The 12,702-nt window shown below is 39.5% G+C and overlaps 3 protein-coding genes across 3 annotated transcripts in view; all 3 read right to left on the bottom strand.

The window, feature by feature from the left end:
* Window positions 1-12,702, bottom strand: part of LOC113671950 (phospholipase-B 81) — a 65,930-nt gene that overhangs the window by 31,670 nt on the left and 21,558 nt on the right. The gene's annotated exons all lie outside the window — the stretch shown is intronic.
* Window positions 1-12,702, bottom strand: part of LOC149044922 (coadhesin-like) — a 31,602-nt gene that overhangs the window by 18,253 nt on the left and 647 nt on the right. Inside the window, exons 2-8 of the mRNA XM_089206893.1 lie at window positions 9,432-9,596; window positions 8,589-8,731; window positions 8,202-8,343; window positions 3,760-3,930; window positions 3,034-3,204; window positions 2,095-2,274; window positions 94-273 (exon numbers count right to left, since the gene is read on the bottom strand). Of these exons, the coding sequence (XP_089063019.1) occupies window positions 94-273; window positions 2,095-2,274; window positions 3,034-3,204; window positions 3,760-3,930; window positions 8,202-8,343; window positions 8,589-8,731; window positions 9,432-9,596 (1,152 nt within the window). The remainder of the gene's footprint in view (window positions 1-93; window positions 274-2,094; window positions 2,275-3,033; window positions 3,205-3,759; window positions 3,931-8,201; window positions 8,344-8,588; window positions 8,732-9,431; window positions 9,597-12,702) is intronic.
* Window positions 4,692-7,554, bottom strand: LOC149044924 (uncharacterized). The gene has a single exon (XM_027190579.2). It carries the CDS (start codon window positions 7,168-7,170, stop codon window positions 5,593-5,595), a length of 1,578 nt encoding a protein of 525 aa, XP_027046380.1. The 5' UTR covers window positions 7,171-7,554; the 3' UTR covers window positions 4,692-5,592.

The following is a 12,702-nucleotide window of genomic DNA, read 5'->3' on the forward strand; positions in this document are numbered from 1 at the left end:
CTGAAATGCTTGTCAAAAGTTGAAATTTTTCGCATAGAAAATTATGGTGCCAATAAACCACAACAATATCAAAAATAACGCTGACATAATTACCTGGCAAGTTGCAAGCGCCCATCAAACATGTTCGCACATCTGTAAAATTCCTGCTCTCACAACTTTTTCCTCCATGCGCTGGAAGGGGACTGGTACAGTTTCGATAACGTAATTGGAATCCACTTCCACACGACACACTACAAGTAGTCCAGTTAGACCATTCTGAAAAACCTCCATCAACTTTTAAAATAAAGCAGAGAACTCTTTTGAATACTACTGCCATGCCTATACCTTATTTCTTGACTACTCAAACCCTAAAAATTACCAGATTCTTGATAATAAACAGCACTATGCAAAAGTAATGCAAACGGCTATAAAAACAGTGGCTTCTATGTGGCGCGAAAGTAAGCGCGCATATTTGGCCTTGAACATTATCTGTTCCGAGATGCGAAGAGTTTCCGAGAGCGAAGCTCGATTCAAATTGTGAGCTTCGAGGAACAGGTATGCCCAAGAACAAAGATCCCATCATAATTTTGTGCGAAATCGAAGCTATTACGATTATTATTCTCCAAATATTTTGCAGTTTGTAGCAATAAATGTTTTAGAACAGCTTACCGTTCATTGCATAGGATGTTCGATTTTAATTGTTCTCTGATACGACTATATAAAAAAAAAACACACAAGTCCCTTCTTCTACAACAACCACGAACCGCTTCCTCATCTTGAATTAGCTTTTAAACGAAGCCTTAACGTAAGTCTTTTGAATTGGGGAATATCACTTGAGGTACATCCTCGGATGTTTTCCAGCTTTAGCTGGGGAATATTCGATTACATAATGCGTTTAGACCTATCGCACGCGGGTAAAAGTATTTGTTGGTTTATAACGTCGAATAAAGCGCTTTGTTTATTTCCAAAATATTGCCGATAAGTCGATGAGATATCAGAGATTTCCTGTGATATCTCGTTCCACTGATATATCGTTTCAACGAAATGTTGTTTCAACGATATACTATAAATCGTTGATATATCATTGATATATCGTAGGGCTAGGTGCATCATCACGTTAAATCGCCTTAGCGAAATATCGCTGTAGCTTTTTATCTTAAAGCAAGGTTTACGTCATCGCGATATATCGTTCTGGCGATACATTGCCAGAGTAATTTCATCGCCCCTGCAACAGTAACGTAAGATAGCAGTGCAGCCTAAAGATAATCATACGAAAGGCAGCTCAGGTAATTACTTCTTCAGAGTTAGTTCTTTAGAGCATTCGGAAACAAGGAAGGCCACAATAATTTTTTAATTAAAAATTTCAGTCGACGATGACTTGATTTTATTTATTGTACTCGCCCACGGCGCGTAATGGTCAATCATTGTGTACAACAAGCAAACAAACAAAAACAGCTGAGCAGTTCTAGTTTTGGCGCTTTTCCTTCAGTGTTGGCCGGGTAGGAGATGTATCAATCATGTCCAATTGAGACACTTCACTTGAAAGAGTTTTTCTTCGATTATTTATTTTCAGTTTGGCACTGTTTGACTGATGCAACGATGACAACTGAATATGTCAAATGACTTGATTTAACTGTATTAATTTAAATTTTAATGAGTTACTTTCAATATGTATTCCCTCCTCCAGCAATCAAAGCCCGCTGATGGATCGAAATTTCTATGGTATGTTTGATTCATACTTGTAAATGCTTTCACTGTTGCCTTGGTGCTTTGTTTAGCACAACAATACAAGCTTTATCCCCAAGAAAGTTTTCCATTGTAATGTGTAGTTAATATAAACACCGTGCTATTTTCAGCTCTTTGATTGTTGTGCGAGAAGGTGGGTAATTTAAAAGTGCTTAATCTCTTTCTTTCGTGTTTGCTGAACTATGACGCGTGCAAAAAATAAGCGAAGAGAAAGAATAGAAATTCCCGATTCTGTCAGCGACTTAGAATTAGTATTTGTGACTTGTACAAGTAAAACAGAAAAGGAAATTTTTTATTGAAAGCACAAAATATTTTTGTATAGCAAAGTTATCATGCAGAAGAAAAAACAACATTTTGATATACATTTACTTTTTGCATAGCATGCTGACGCTGTGCAGTTGCGCACTTCTGTGAAATCTTCGCTGTCACATTTTTGCCCACCATGCGCCGGAGGGGGATTGGTGCAATTTCGTTGACGTAATTGGAATCCGGTCCCACAGGTCACACTGCAGGTATTCCATTCGGACCAATCGGAGAAGCCTCCACTGACTGTGAAACCAAGCGCAAAACGCAATAATGAATAAAGGATATTTTGTCTCCCAGCTGGACTTGAATACTGATTAAAAAGTGAAAACGTTACTCAAGTTTTCTCGTAACTAAGCTACCTTATTCATGATAATCTTTCACCAAAGGCTATTTGTGCACCAGAACAGTCCACGAAAATCTCTCTCTTCCTTCACCCTTATTCTGTTATTTTTTAGTTAATATTTATATGCTAAAAACAGCTGAAAGGTTTGTTTTTTTTTCCAAGACGCCATTACTCTACCTCGAGGTCTGAATCTGTCAATACACGATGCAAGGTTTGGAGGCACAAGTACACGGACCATGAAATAGGGACCTTAAACAGCCAGGACAGCAACTCCGAGGAACACATTAATGAAAAAAGGGATCTCATATCTTTTGTTAGAATTTTCGCGAATGGCGGCATGTTTTTACCAAATTAACCGTTCGTCACGGCGCCACATCTCAACTTCAGCACTGACGTACCCGAGCAGAATTGAGTCCCAAAGGAAACTTAAATAATTTGACGTCGAGCTCTCTTTTCTTTGGCTACGCAAATTTTGGTTATTTAATGTCGTCGTTTTGCAGAGGACGGCTAAGAAATGTACAAATTCTTAAAACGCACGTGCTGAGCAATTGCTCTGCCCATGAAATCTCTTGTTTCGCAATTATTGTTTCATAAAGTCCCCTATCTATGGTTGACGACAAAAATTGGGGTTGGGAAATGGTAACTGTTTCTTCACCCACCTGGACACTCATTTCCTTCACAGTCCATCATCTCGTACAAGTCTCCCTCACAATACTTTCCGCCATGATGCGGAGCGGGATTGGTGCACGTTCTGTATCGAAAACTGGTTCCGTTACCACATGGATTGGAACACTGAGTCCAATCTGACCAATTCGAGAATCCCCCATTTACTGTTAATAAATAACACTTTAATTATTGCTTATTCGAGCACACACAAATATTTGAGACCGGTGTGGGTAAGACATGACTAGCAAATTAGACTCTACGATTTAAGACACTTGCCCGGTGAGTATCAAGGGAGTTGGGAAAGGAGTGGTATCGGTAAGAGGTGAAAGAGTCTCAAACTTGACTTGCATTAGACCATGTAAAAACATTTTGCTTAATAAATCTTCTCTCATATATAGGAAGCTGGTGACTCTAGAATGATGTTTAAATGAACTAAGAGGGAGGTAGTTTTGCCGTGATTGACAGTATGCAAAGTGCTCATCATAAACTTGTTTGTAATTGCCTGAAGTAGAGTATTTTTAAGGAGAGTCACATGTATTTCAAAAGGAACAGAGGGGAATTAGGAACAGAGGGGAATCACTTGTCGCCAACAGAGCTTAAAGACGGGGGAGGGGGTGGGAGGCACTATAGAACTAGACTGCAAACTAACTTCCAACAAGAGAAGATAAGGTTGACGACAAAAAGGAGGGTTGGGAAATGGTTACTGTTTCTTCACCCACCTGGACACTCATTTCCCACACAGTCCATCGTCTCGTTAAAGTCTCCCTCGCAATACTTTCCGCCATGAAGCGGAGCGGGATTGGTACACGTTCTGTTTCGAAAACTGGTTCCGTTACCACATGGATTGGAACACCGAGTCCAATCTGACCAATTCGAGAATCCCCCATTAACTGTTAATAAATAACACTTTTATTGTTGCTTATTCGAGCACACACAAATATTTGAGACCGGTGTGGGTAAGACATGACTAGCAAATTAGACTCTACAATTTAAGACACTGGCCCAGTGAGTATCGAGGGAGTTGGGAAAGGAGTAGTATCGGAAAGGGGTGAAAGAGTCTCAAACTTGACTTGCATTAGACCATGTAAAAACATTTTGCTTAATAAATCTTCTCTCATATATAAGAAGCTAGTGACTCTAGAGTGATGTTTAAATGAACTAGGAGGGAGGTGATGTTTAAATGAACTAGGAGGGAGGTGATGTTTAAATGAGGGAGGTAGTTTTGCCGTGATTGACAGTATGTAAAGTGCCCATCATAAACTTGTTTGTAATTGCCTGAAGAAGAGCATTTTTTAAGGGGAGTCACCTGGTTTTCAGAAAGGAAAGGAGAGGAATCACTTGTCGCCATCACAGCTTAAAGAGGGGGGAGGGAGAGGGACTACAGTACTAGACTGCACACCAAATTCCAACAAGAGAGGATAAGGTGTTCCTCTTGCTGTTAATGAGGGAGGAGAGGGGAATGGGGAATCAGGGTTCGTACCCTTTTTCAGAAACAATTTTCCAGGACTTTTCCAGGACTTTTCCAGGCTTCAGATTATTTTTCCAGGACTCCAAAATTCACCTTAACCCTTTCACTCTCATAAGTATAAAAGATTCATTTCTACTTTCAATTTCAACACATTGTCAGACATACAAATGAGAACAAAGAAAACAGAGAATATCAACTTCTTTCATTGAACTCTTAATATCTCAGAAGTAACATCAGAAATCCGTGACTGATACTAAGTAGAATTAATATTCACATCTTGGGATTCAAAGTGGGGTTAATTATTTTTCAGCTCTTGGAGCTTTCCTTCCAACTGCTCTTCAATGTCCTTTAAGACTGCCCTTTTTTCCTTGGCAGATCTTCGCAAACTGTTTGATTTGGCAACCCAAGTAAGGTTTCTTGAATCTTCAGCCCTATCTGCAAATTCATCTGCAGTCTTTAAAAGAGCCTCTATATCAGTTTCAATTTGCCATTTTTTCTTCTTCAGCACATCAATCCCATCCATTGCTGCCTTTCTTTTAAGCGTGTTTTCCTGGGACACTTTAATTCTCTTCTGCTCTTCTAGATAGGAAATATATTTCTGTCGCGCTCCAGCAGATGCCATAAGTAGTTGCTTTGAGATTTTTACATTGGCAAGGCCTCCAACTGATTCAATATGATCATGAATAATCCTCTGTGCAATGAACGATCTTTCCGACAGGTTCTCAACTGCCACTTCTTTGTTTACAGAAAATCCTCTTTCAACTGTGGCTTGACCATGAGACATTAGCAGCAATAATTCAACTACCCCCCATGCTTTTGCCAGTTGCTTATTACCAGCCATGTGTTCATATAACAGTGTGTCGACTCTTAAAGAGGATTCACTAGGGTCAAAATCTTCAAAGTCAGGATTACCTGCACATTCATCCAAAAACTGTCCAAACTGATATATCACCTCATCACACTCATCAGCCTTCAATCTGTGGGCTTCCACAAGAATTTCAAGAACTCTTTTCATTTTTTTGACACATCCTTCTTTCTCTGATGCCATTAGCCTTGGATCCAGACAAGACATACTTCTTACTAGTCAATAATTTATTGGTGTTTTGTCAAGCAGTTTAGAGGCTGTTTTTGCAAGAAAATCTTTACATTCCATTCTGAATTGAAGAACTTGCCTTTCACTCAATTTCCCAGATTTTTCTTTCAGCATGTGTTGTGCCACAAAGCCAACATCAACTTTCTGGTAGTCTAACTGCTGTTCTTTATCAGTGGGCTTCAACCTCAGGATCTTCAGAGGAGATGTTGCCTCGGTAACAAGTTCACCCTTGATAAACCTATTCAACAATGATTTCAACAAAGTGTACAAACTGATACTCATGAATGGCAGCATAGGTTTATCAGTCTGAAATGCTGTGAGAAAAGGATTGATCTGTTTTGCCACTGATGAGAAGAAGGCAATCTTTGCTGGCATCAAGGGATCACAGCAACTACTGCTAATGGTCTCGTAAGATTTGGACTTGGGATCAGTAACTTTCTTTGCCTTAACAGCATTAATGTATTTGACAATGTGAGGCCACACTTCCAGTGCTCGCTCGGCAACTGACACATTCTCTAACCACCGGTGCTGGCAGAATTTTAGGGGGAATACACTGCTACCAGTTATTCTAATGTAGTCTTCTCTTCGAGCCGGACTGTCTTTAAACAGCCAGTAAAGACTGGAGAGAGTTTTCTGCACCGTCCATCCAGCTGCATCACAACCATCCTTAAAAGCTCCATGCACAACATGTATACCACAACTGCCTGTGTTAAGGAGAGTGCAACTGAAATCACTCTTCAATTCTTGCTCTACCATTTCATAAAATTTCCAGTTAACCTTGGGCCCATCCATAGAGAGTTGAATCAGATTTCTACAGCTCAAGTCCTCTTTGCAAGAATGAAACTTTTGAAGCATATCCTCTGCACTAGAATGCCCAAGAAATTGTGAATCATAATAGCGAGTTTCAACTTTGTCATGATTCCAGATGCGAACATGGAAATCCATCTGCTTCTTTTGCAGTTCGTGATTCAAACTTTCATCAAACAAAAGCACATATCCCTTTGAAGATTTGACTTTTTCCTTTAGAAGACTCTTGAAACATGGTGCAATACCAAAGCAAGAAAGATAGGAGGCCTTTTTCTCCCCACAGGTAAATTTCTTTGCAATGTCACTGTCTGGAAACATTTGCTGCACTAAGAAGTTTATATCTGTACAGGAATTATACGAATAATGGCTGCTATTCACCTTTAGCGCCCACCAAATTTCAGCAGTTAAAGTATCATTCCTCGTCACGAACCCGGACATACCTGCTGTTGTACTAGCGGCACTACTTGATACAGTCAAAGTAGAGTTGTTACTTTCAGTGGCTGTTCGAGGGGCAGCGAAAGAGCTGTTCGAGAAAAGGTTTCTTATGTCACCTGTTGTATTTCTTTGTTGCTTTTCGATAAGATGAATATGCTTCTTTCCCTTTTCGTGGCTTTTCAATGCCGATTCTCCCATATTTGATACATCAAACGCTTTCATACAAACTCTACATTTTGCTTTAAACTTGTCCGCGTCACGTTCCAGCCACAATTTATAGGAAGAGTTTTCCAACCATCGGTCACTAAACAAGCATTTCCCAGGCATATTTCGGAACAAAACATTTAAAACTCAAGACGCCCATTCACTGAGTACCCGTTTACAAAATCATGCATGCATCAAGGTTACTACTGCGCATGAGCTTATGATGATACATGAGCCCTCGATCCAGAGTTACACTCGTGTCAGTTTCGGGAAACATGAAAAAATATAGATGCGGTCATGCGGTCAAAACCAGAAAGGAATACGTTATAAAAATACTAAAAAAACTTTGCTCATTTGTTTTAGAGAAAACTTTATTACTTTGTTCAGTTTAACAGATTTCCAGGACTTTCCAGGACCAGCATTACTTTTCCAGGACTTTCCAGTCCTGGAAAATGCGATAATAAAATTCCAGGACTTTCCAGGATTTCCAGGACCCGTACGAACCCTGGGAATGGAGAAACATAGGAATACTACAGAGACCTATGAGGATCAGAGAAATGTTATCGGGCACAACTGAAAAACACCTTTGCCCCTCCCCCCTCCCCCCTCTCCCTAAAACGTGAATAATTAGTCTCTAGTAGCAAGTGGTGACCTACCTATCACACATCCATATAACTCCAACTTACCATGTGTTTACCAAACAGACTTATGAGGATCAGAGAAATTTTATCGGGAACAATTGAAAAACCCCTTTGCCCTTCCCCCCTCCCCCTAAAACGCGAATGATTAGTCTCTAATAGCAAATGGTGACCTACATATCACACATCCATATAACTCCAACCTCCACCCCACCCCACCCCACTCCTCTCAAGCTAAGAGGGAAATGACTGGTCTCTAATAGCAAGCACGTTGGTACATTCATAATCACTTAACTATTACACACCCATATAACTCCAACCTCTCAACCCCTCCTCCCAAGCTAAGAGGGGAATGATTGGTCTCTAATAGCAAGCACGTTGGTACATTCATAATCACTTAACTACTACACATCCATATAACTCCAACCTCTCAACCCCTCCTCCCAAGCTAAGAGGGGAATGATTGGTCTTTAATAGCAAGCACTACTGTGCAGTCATAGTCACATAGTCACTTACCTACTACACATCCATATAACTCAACCCGCATGCAGATTTTATTCCATTTTTGAACTCTAATCCTTACTTGCTGAGCCACCAGTCCATCCAGAGGGAAGTACACAATTTCGTCTCCATCGGTGGTCGGTGCGTAATCAAAATACTACGATATTTACAAAGAAAAAAAATTGAGGTTTCCTTACGGGTTGATTTCTCTTCTTTTCGTGTTGTCTCATAAAATATGAAAAACAGACGGCCACAGCACCCGGCGTGGTCGTAATCTTGAGGGCCACGAGTTTATTAGTACTTTATACTGTCAAGTGCCACCCTCGAAAAATAGAGTTGATTATTATTATTGTTATAATCTAACTAAACTAAGAGAGAATTTAATCAAGTGATTTTAACAACCTCAACGTTATCATCCGTTGGATAATGGTACCAAAAGATATTCCATAAATTGATACGTCTGAAGTAAATAAAGAGCTTCGTGACATAGTCTTGGCTGTTACTTCGCCCTTGATATGCAAATACAGAAATGTTGACTTGCTTATCTGTAAAAAAAAATAAAAAAATTTGAATATTATTCTCGATATTAAGTCACAAAGCAAAACCGTTTTACGTAACCAAAAGCTGCCAAACCATAAAACTATCATAGTCAAAATCTGTCTCATTAAAACTCTGTCGTTAACAATGCTGTGTGTGGGCAAGATTTCGAGATTGTAAGTTCCTGGTTAGATGTTTTGAATTCCCCATAAGACAAAAGTGCTTCTTGCCAGTTTATACAATGATTATTTCACGACTGCTTCCCAAAGTTTGCAAAAGAAAATTTATGAGTAGTCCTGGCGACAAAACAGTTAACACTACTTCTTTCAAAACAAAGAAAACCTGCGGCGAGTTCTTTTAATTCATTTGGCAGTCCTTCTTTCTGATAATGATGATTTTTTTATCAAGCGTCAACATTGTTGAAAGTTTGCCTTAGCTGTGAGCGCGGCCCATAAAAATTCAAGAAAGATATTTGGCTGAGCTGGCACGCAAGGTAACCATGCTTAAAATTTTCTACGCGCGTCATGGTAGGGATAAGCATCTGCGAACATAAGGGGTATTTTAAATCTTTCATCATACGCATGAACATAGATTTATCTCGAATTTTTGAGTAGCTGAAAGATGTTCTAAGCCAAGAGAAGAAAAGAAATTTAAGGTGGAGATAATTTGAATTGATTAACTTGCTCTTAAAGGGTAAATATTCCTTACCGAAAGTGAACTCTGGATACACAAGTCCGTGATTCCACAATGCACACCAAGCCCCTGTACTATTCAGAAAAATATGACTTTCATCAAAGCTGTCATTATAAGAAGTCTGTACTTTAGTCGTGTAATTGACAAGGTTGTCTGTAAGAAGCGCACCACATCTGGGACCTGTCAAAATGTACATGCGAAAATGATTAGTTATTCATACGCAAGAGACCATTAGATCCAAGAAAACTTTGCCACTTGGCTGCGTCTTGAAAGTGAATTTAGTTCTCCAAAGCAGCCTATTGTCGCTGAATTTAGGTGCCATAAAACCAAAGCGGTTTAGCTGAGAAGAACTTGCGCGAATAGTTTCGAACGGATACGTTTTGAAAATGACGAACGGAGATGTTTTGAAAATGACGAACTTGAGTGACGTGGCATAAGTTTCAAAGTAAAGGAATTACAACGCTTTTCCTGTCGTGGCTATGGCATTGCAGAAATTTTAGTTATGTTGGCCGACTCCTTCACGCAAATCACACATGACGGAATGTTTCTTCATTCGCTTTTCCTCCAAAAGAGGAAAAAGTTTAAAGCTGTTTATGGTTTGCCAGAAAAAAAAAACTTTCAACCAATCAATCTTGTCAGACGTGTAAATCAAGTTAGGCCGGGTATGCTACGATAATTTAGTCTTCCGAGCTTTCGCCGATCTACGGTATCATCAGGTAATGTAAAGGGAATCTTTGAAGTGAAGAGTATATCGGGCGAGGAGTTAGGCTAGGTAATCGAGGTTTAGCAAACAATAAGACAGGACAATGGCAGGAATGTAAATGCGGTAGAAATAGTTAGAACGAAAGGTCTTAGCAGAAAATAAATGTAGTGTTGTAAGAATAAAAGGTCAATGAGTTCGGCTCACTCCTCCCTAAAGTTGATTTCGGGCTTAGGTTTTCTAATCTTTAGTGCCTCGAGGAGGAGAAGGTTTACTGGTTCATTGTGGTTGTCGATAATTTTAGGAAAACATCATAGGGTCAACCCCCAGTCTTCCTTTTCAAGATGTTTCATTACTTTTCTTTTTTTCATCTTGAATAAATACGTTATGATATATTGTCATGTTTTATTTTCACGTTTTTGGTGATCCTTTGGCATGCGAGTAAATGCGTGAACACAGAAGATTTGTTGTTGTTAAATTTCTTTTACGCGGTCTTATGTATGTCGGTAAGTGCTGCCGACGTAGAATTGGTGGCATTTGACGCATGTGATCTTGTAGATGGTGCATCTGCGTAAACAAAACTTTGTGTGTGCAACAGGGCAGTTGGTGCGTTTACATTCTGGTTCGTCTCTCTTGGTGGATAGGGCGTTTCTTAGAGTGTAGGCTTTATGGGTTATTCGGACGTCGATGTTTCTCAGTCTTGTTTTAAGTAATGTTAAAGGCGTGGTTATATCTCATGTTTTATCATTTGGCTTGAAGACTGTCGTTAACACCTTCTATAGCTATTTATAGAACCTAAAATGGAAAACAATGAGGCAAGTGCTCAAGCAGTGATAATTGAACCTCCTATTGGAACTTTCTTCGTTTCCGGTGAAACACTTTCTCTCGAAGAGGAAACGATTACCCACTAAGAAGGTAACTCACTGAAATAACTCGTTTTTGGACTTATTGTTTTGCCATGTTTTATGACGTTTTTTTTTTCTCTTTTTTGTATTTGTACTTGCGCCAACAGCAATGGAAATCAGAGCTTTTTATAATTGTATTTAAAATTAGGGCTCTTCATTATAATGCAGAGATAAATGTTATGCCTCATCGATTCGTCTTTGAAGTTAATTGCTCCGAAGTGCCCTCTTCTTTATTGCGCCTTTATCGAAACAAGGCGTTTTCCTTTCGAATCAATTTTTTTATGTGGTGCCCTTTTCCTTTAATCAATCTGAATTCGCCAACTTCGATATTCCTTGATCCGCAACTAAACCGCTTATTCTCTGAGGCCTGTACGATCACATTCTCCAAAGATGGGAGACGGATCACATAACCGAGAATGAAGACCTCTCAGTCTTGTGAAGCTGATATTTTATGATGCATGCCGGCAGAACTGACAAAATCCTTTTAAGTTGCATGAAACAAAGAATGATTTAAGTCCGAAATAATTAGCGGCAAGTTGATCAAATTCCGGTCAACAAGACAATTTTAACCACATGAAGGTTGAATTGGGTAAAATAAAATTAATCTTTTCCTGATGAATTGAATTTCTAATGGGTTATGCTAGAGACTTGTGATCAAGTTCGCTAGACCCTGTTACATGGGAAATTTTCGGATAGCTTTAACCTAATTGGGTAGTGACGTAGCTTTAACCAAAGGAATTGAAATAAAACGCTTTTCTGGCAATAGTGTAGTTTTCAAGAAATCGTGCGTCAAAACTACTGAGGAAAAGGAAATGCAATGCCATATATTGAGCATATCGAGTAGAGGACGTACTCAGAATTGCAGAGAAAATTATGGCGTACAACGTAAGATCTTTCTCTTTCGCGGATTAAAAATTCTGAAACAGCACGTCCATTACAGAATCGCGCCCATTGAAAAACGTCGCACGGGAAAATGCAAATAAGCTAGAAAAGAGAAAGAGAGCATGCGTAACTTCACGCAGGCCTGTCAATCCGACTGTCAATCATGTAATCCCCCGTGTACGCAGTGTTCGAAAGTATTGTTTCTTGTGCAGACAACCGAAACGTAGCGCTTTTCATCGAAGAAGAATAGACGTAATTAGTGGCGTTATCTTGATTAGGTTATATCGTTTAAAAATCGGTCAGATGTAAAATTAAATTACCTTTCAAATGCCGGGTTTTCAATTTGTGTTAAGACTCAAATGCGGCAGATTTGCGAGGTTCGACCATCAACTTCGCCAAGAAAGCAAAACATCACAGAAATATTCCTTTTAGTAAAATTTCCGTACTGCCCCATACTATCGTAAAACAAATCTGTTTTCCCAATGGTAAAGTATTGTTTTTGTCACTCTATCCAAGAACTGAACGTATAATGTAGTGTGGGGCTGTGCGGAATTTTACCTTCCTTTTTGGCCCGTTATTGCCGTCAGTTTCAGATAACACGTCGGTAGTCTAATTACTTTTCGAAAAGCTTAAGTATACGTTGTAGATTCCCGCTCCACGTAGGTGCACGCTCACGCTCATAAGCTTACGGATGAACACTTCACGCTCTTTTGATATGCAAACGCGGCCCTCGCTCTTTACCGACGAAAAGAGCATTTCGTCACTTTGAAACAATGCTAATTGCTCCAATTGTATCTCC

The sequence above is a fragment of the Pocillopora damicornis genome, chromosome 5 (genome assembly GCF_964200805.1).
Source record: "Pocillopora damicornis chromosome 5, jaPocDami1.2, whole genome shotgun sequence".
NCBI classification, from domain to species: Eukaryota; Metazoa; Cnidaria; class Anthozoa; order Scleractinia; family Pocilloporidae; genus Pocillopora; species Pocillopora damicornis.

Coding starts and splice junctions, on each gene's coding strand:
- LOC149044924 (XM_027190579.2), bottom strand. CDS start 7,170: ATGCCTGGGAAATGCTTGTTTAGTGACCGATGGTTGGAAAACTCTTCC.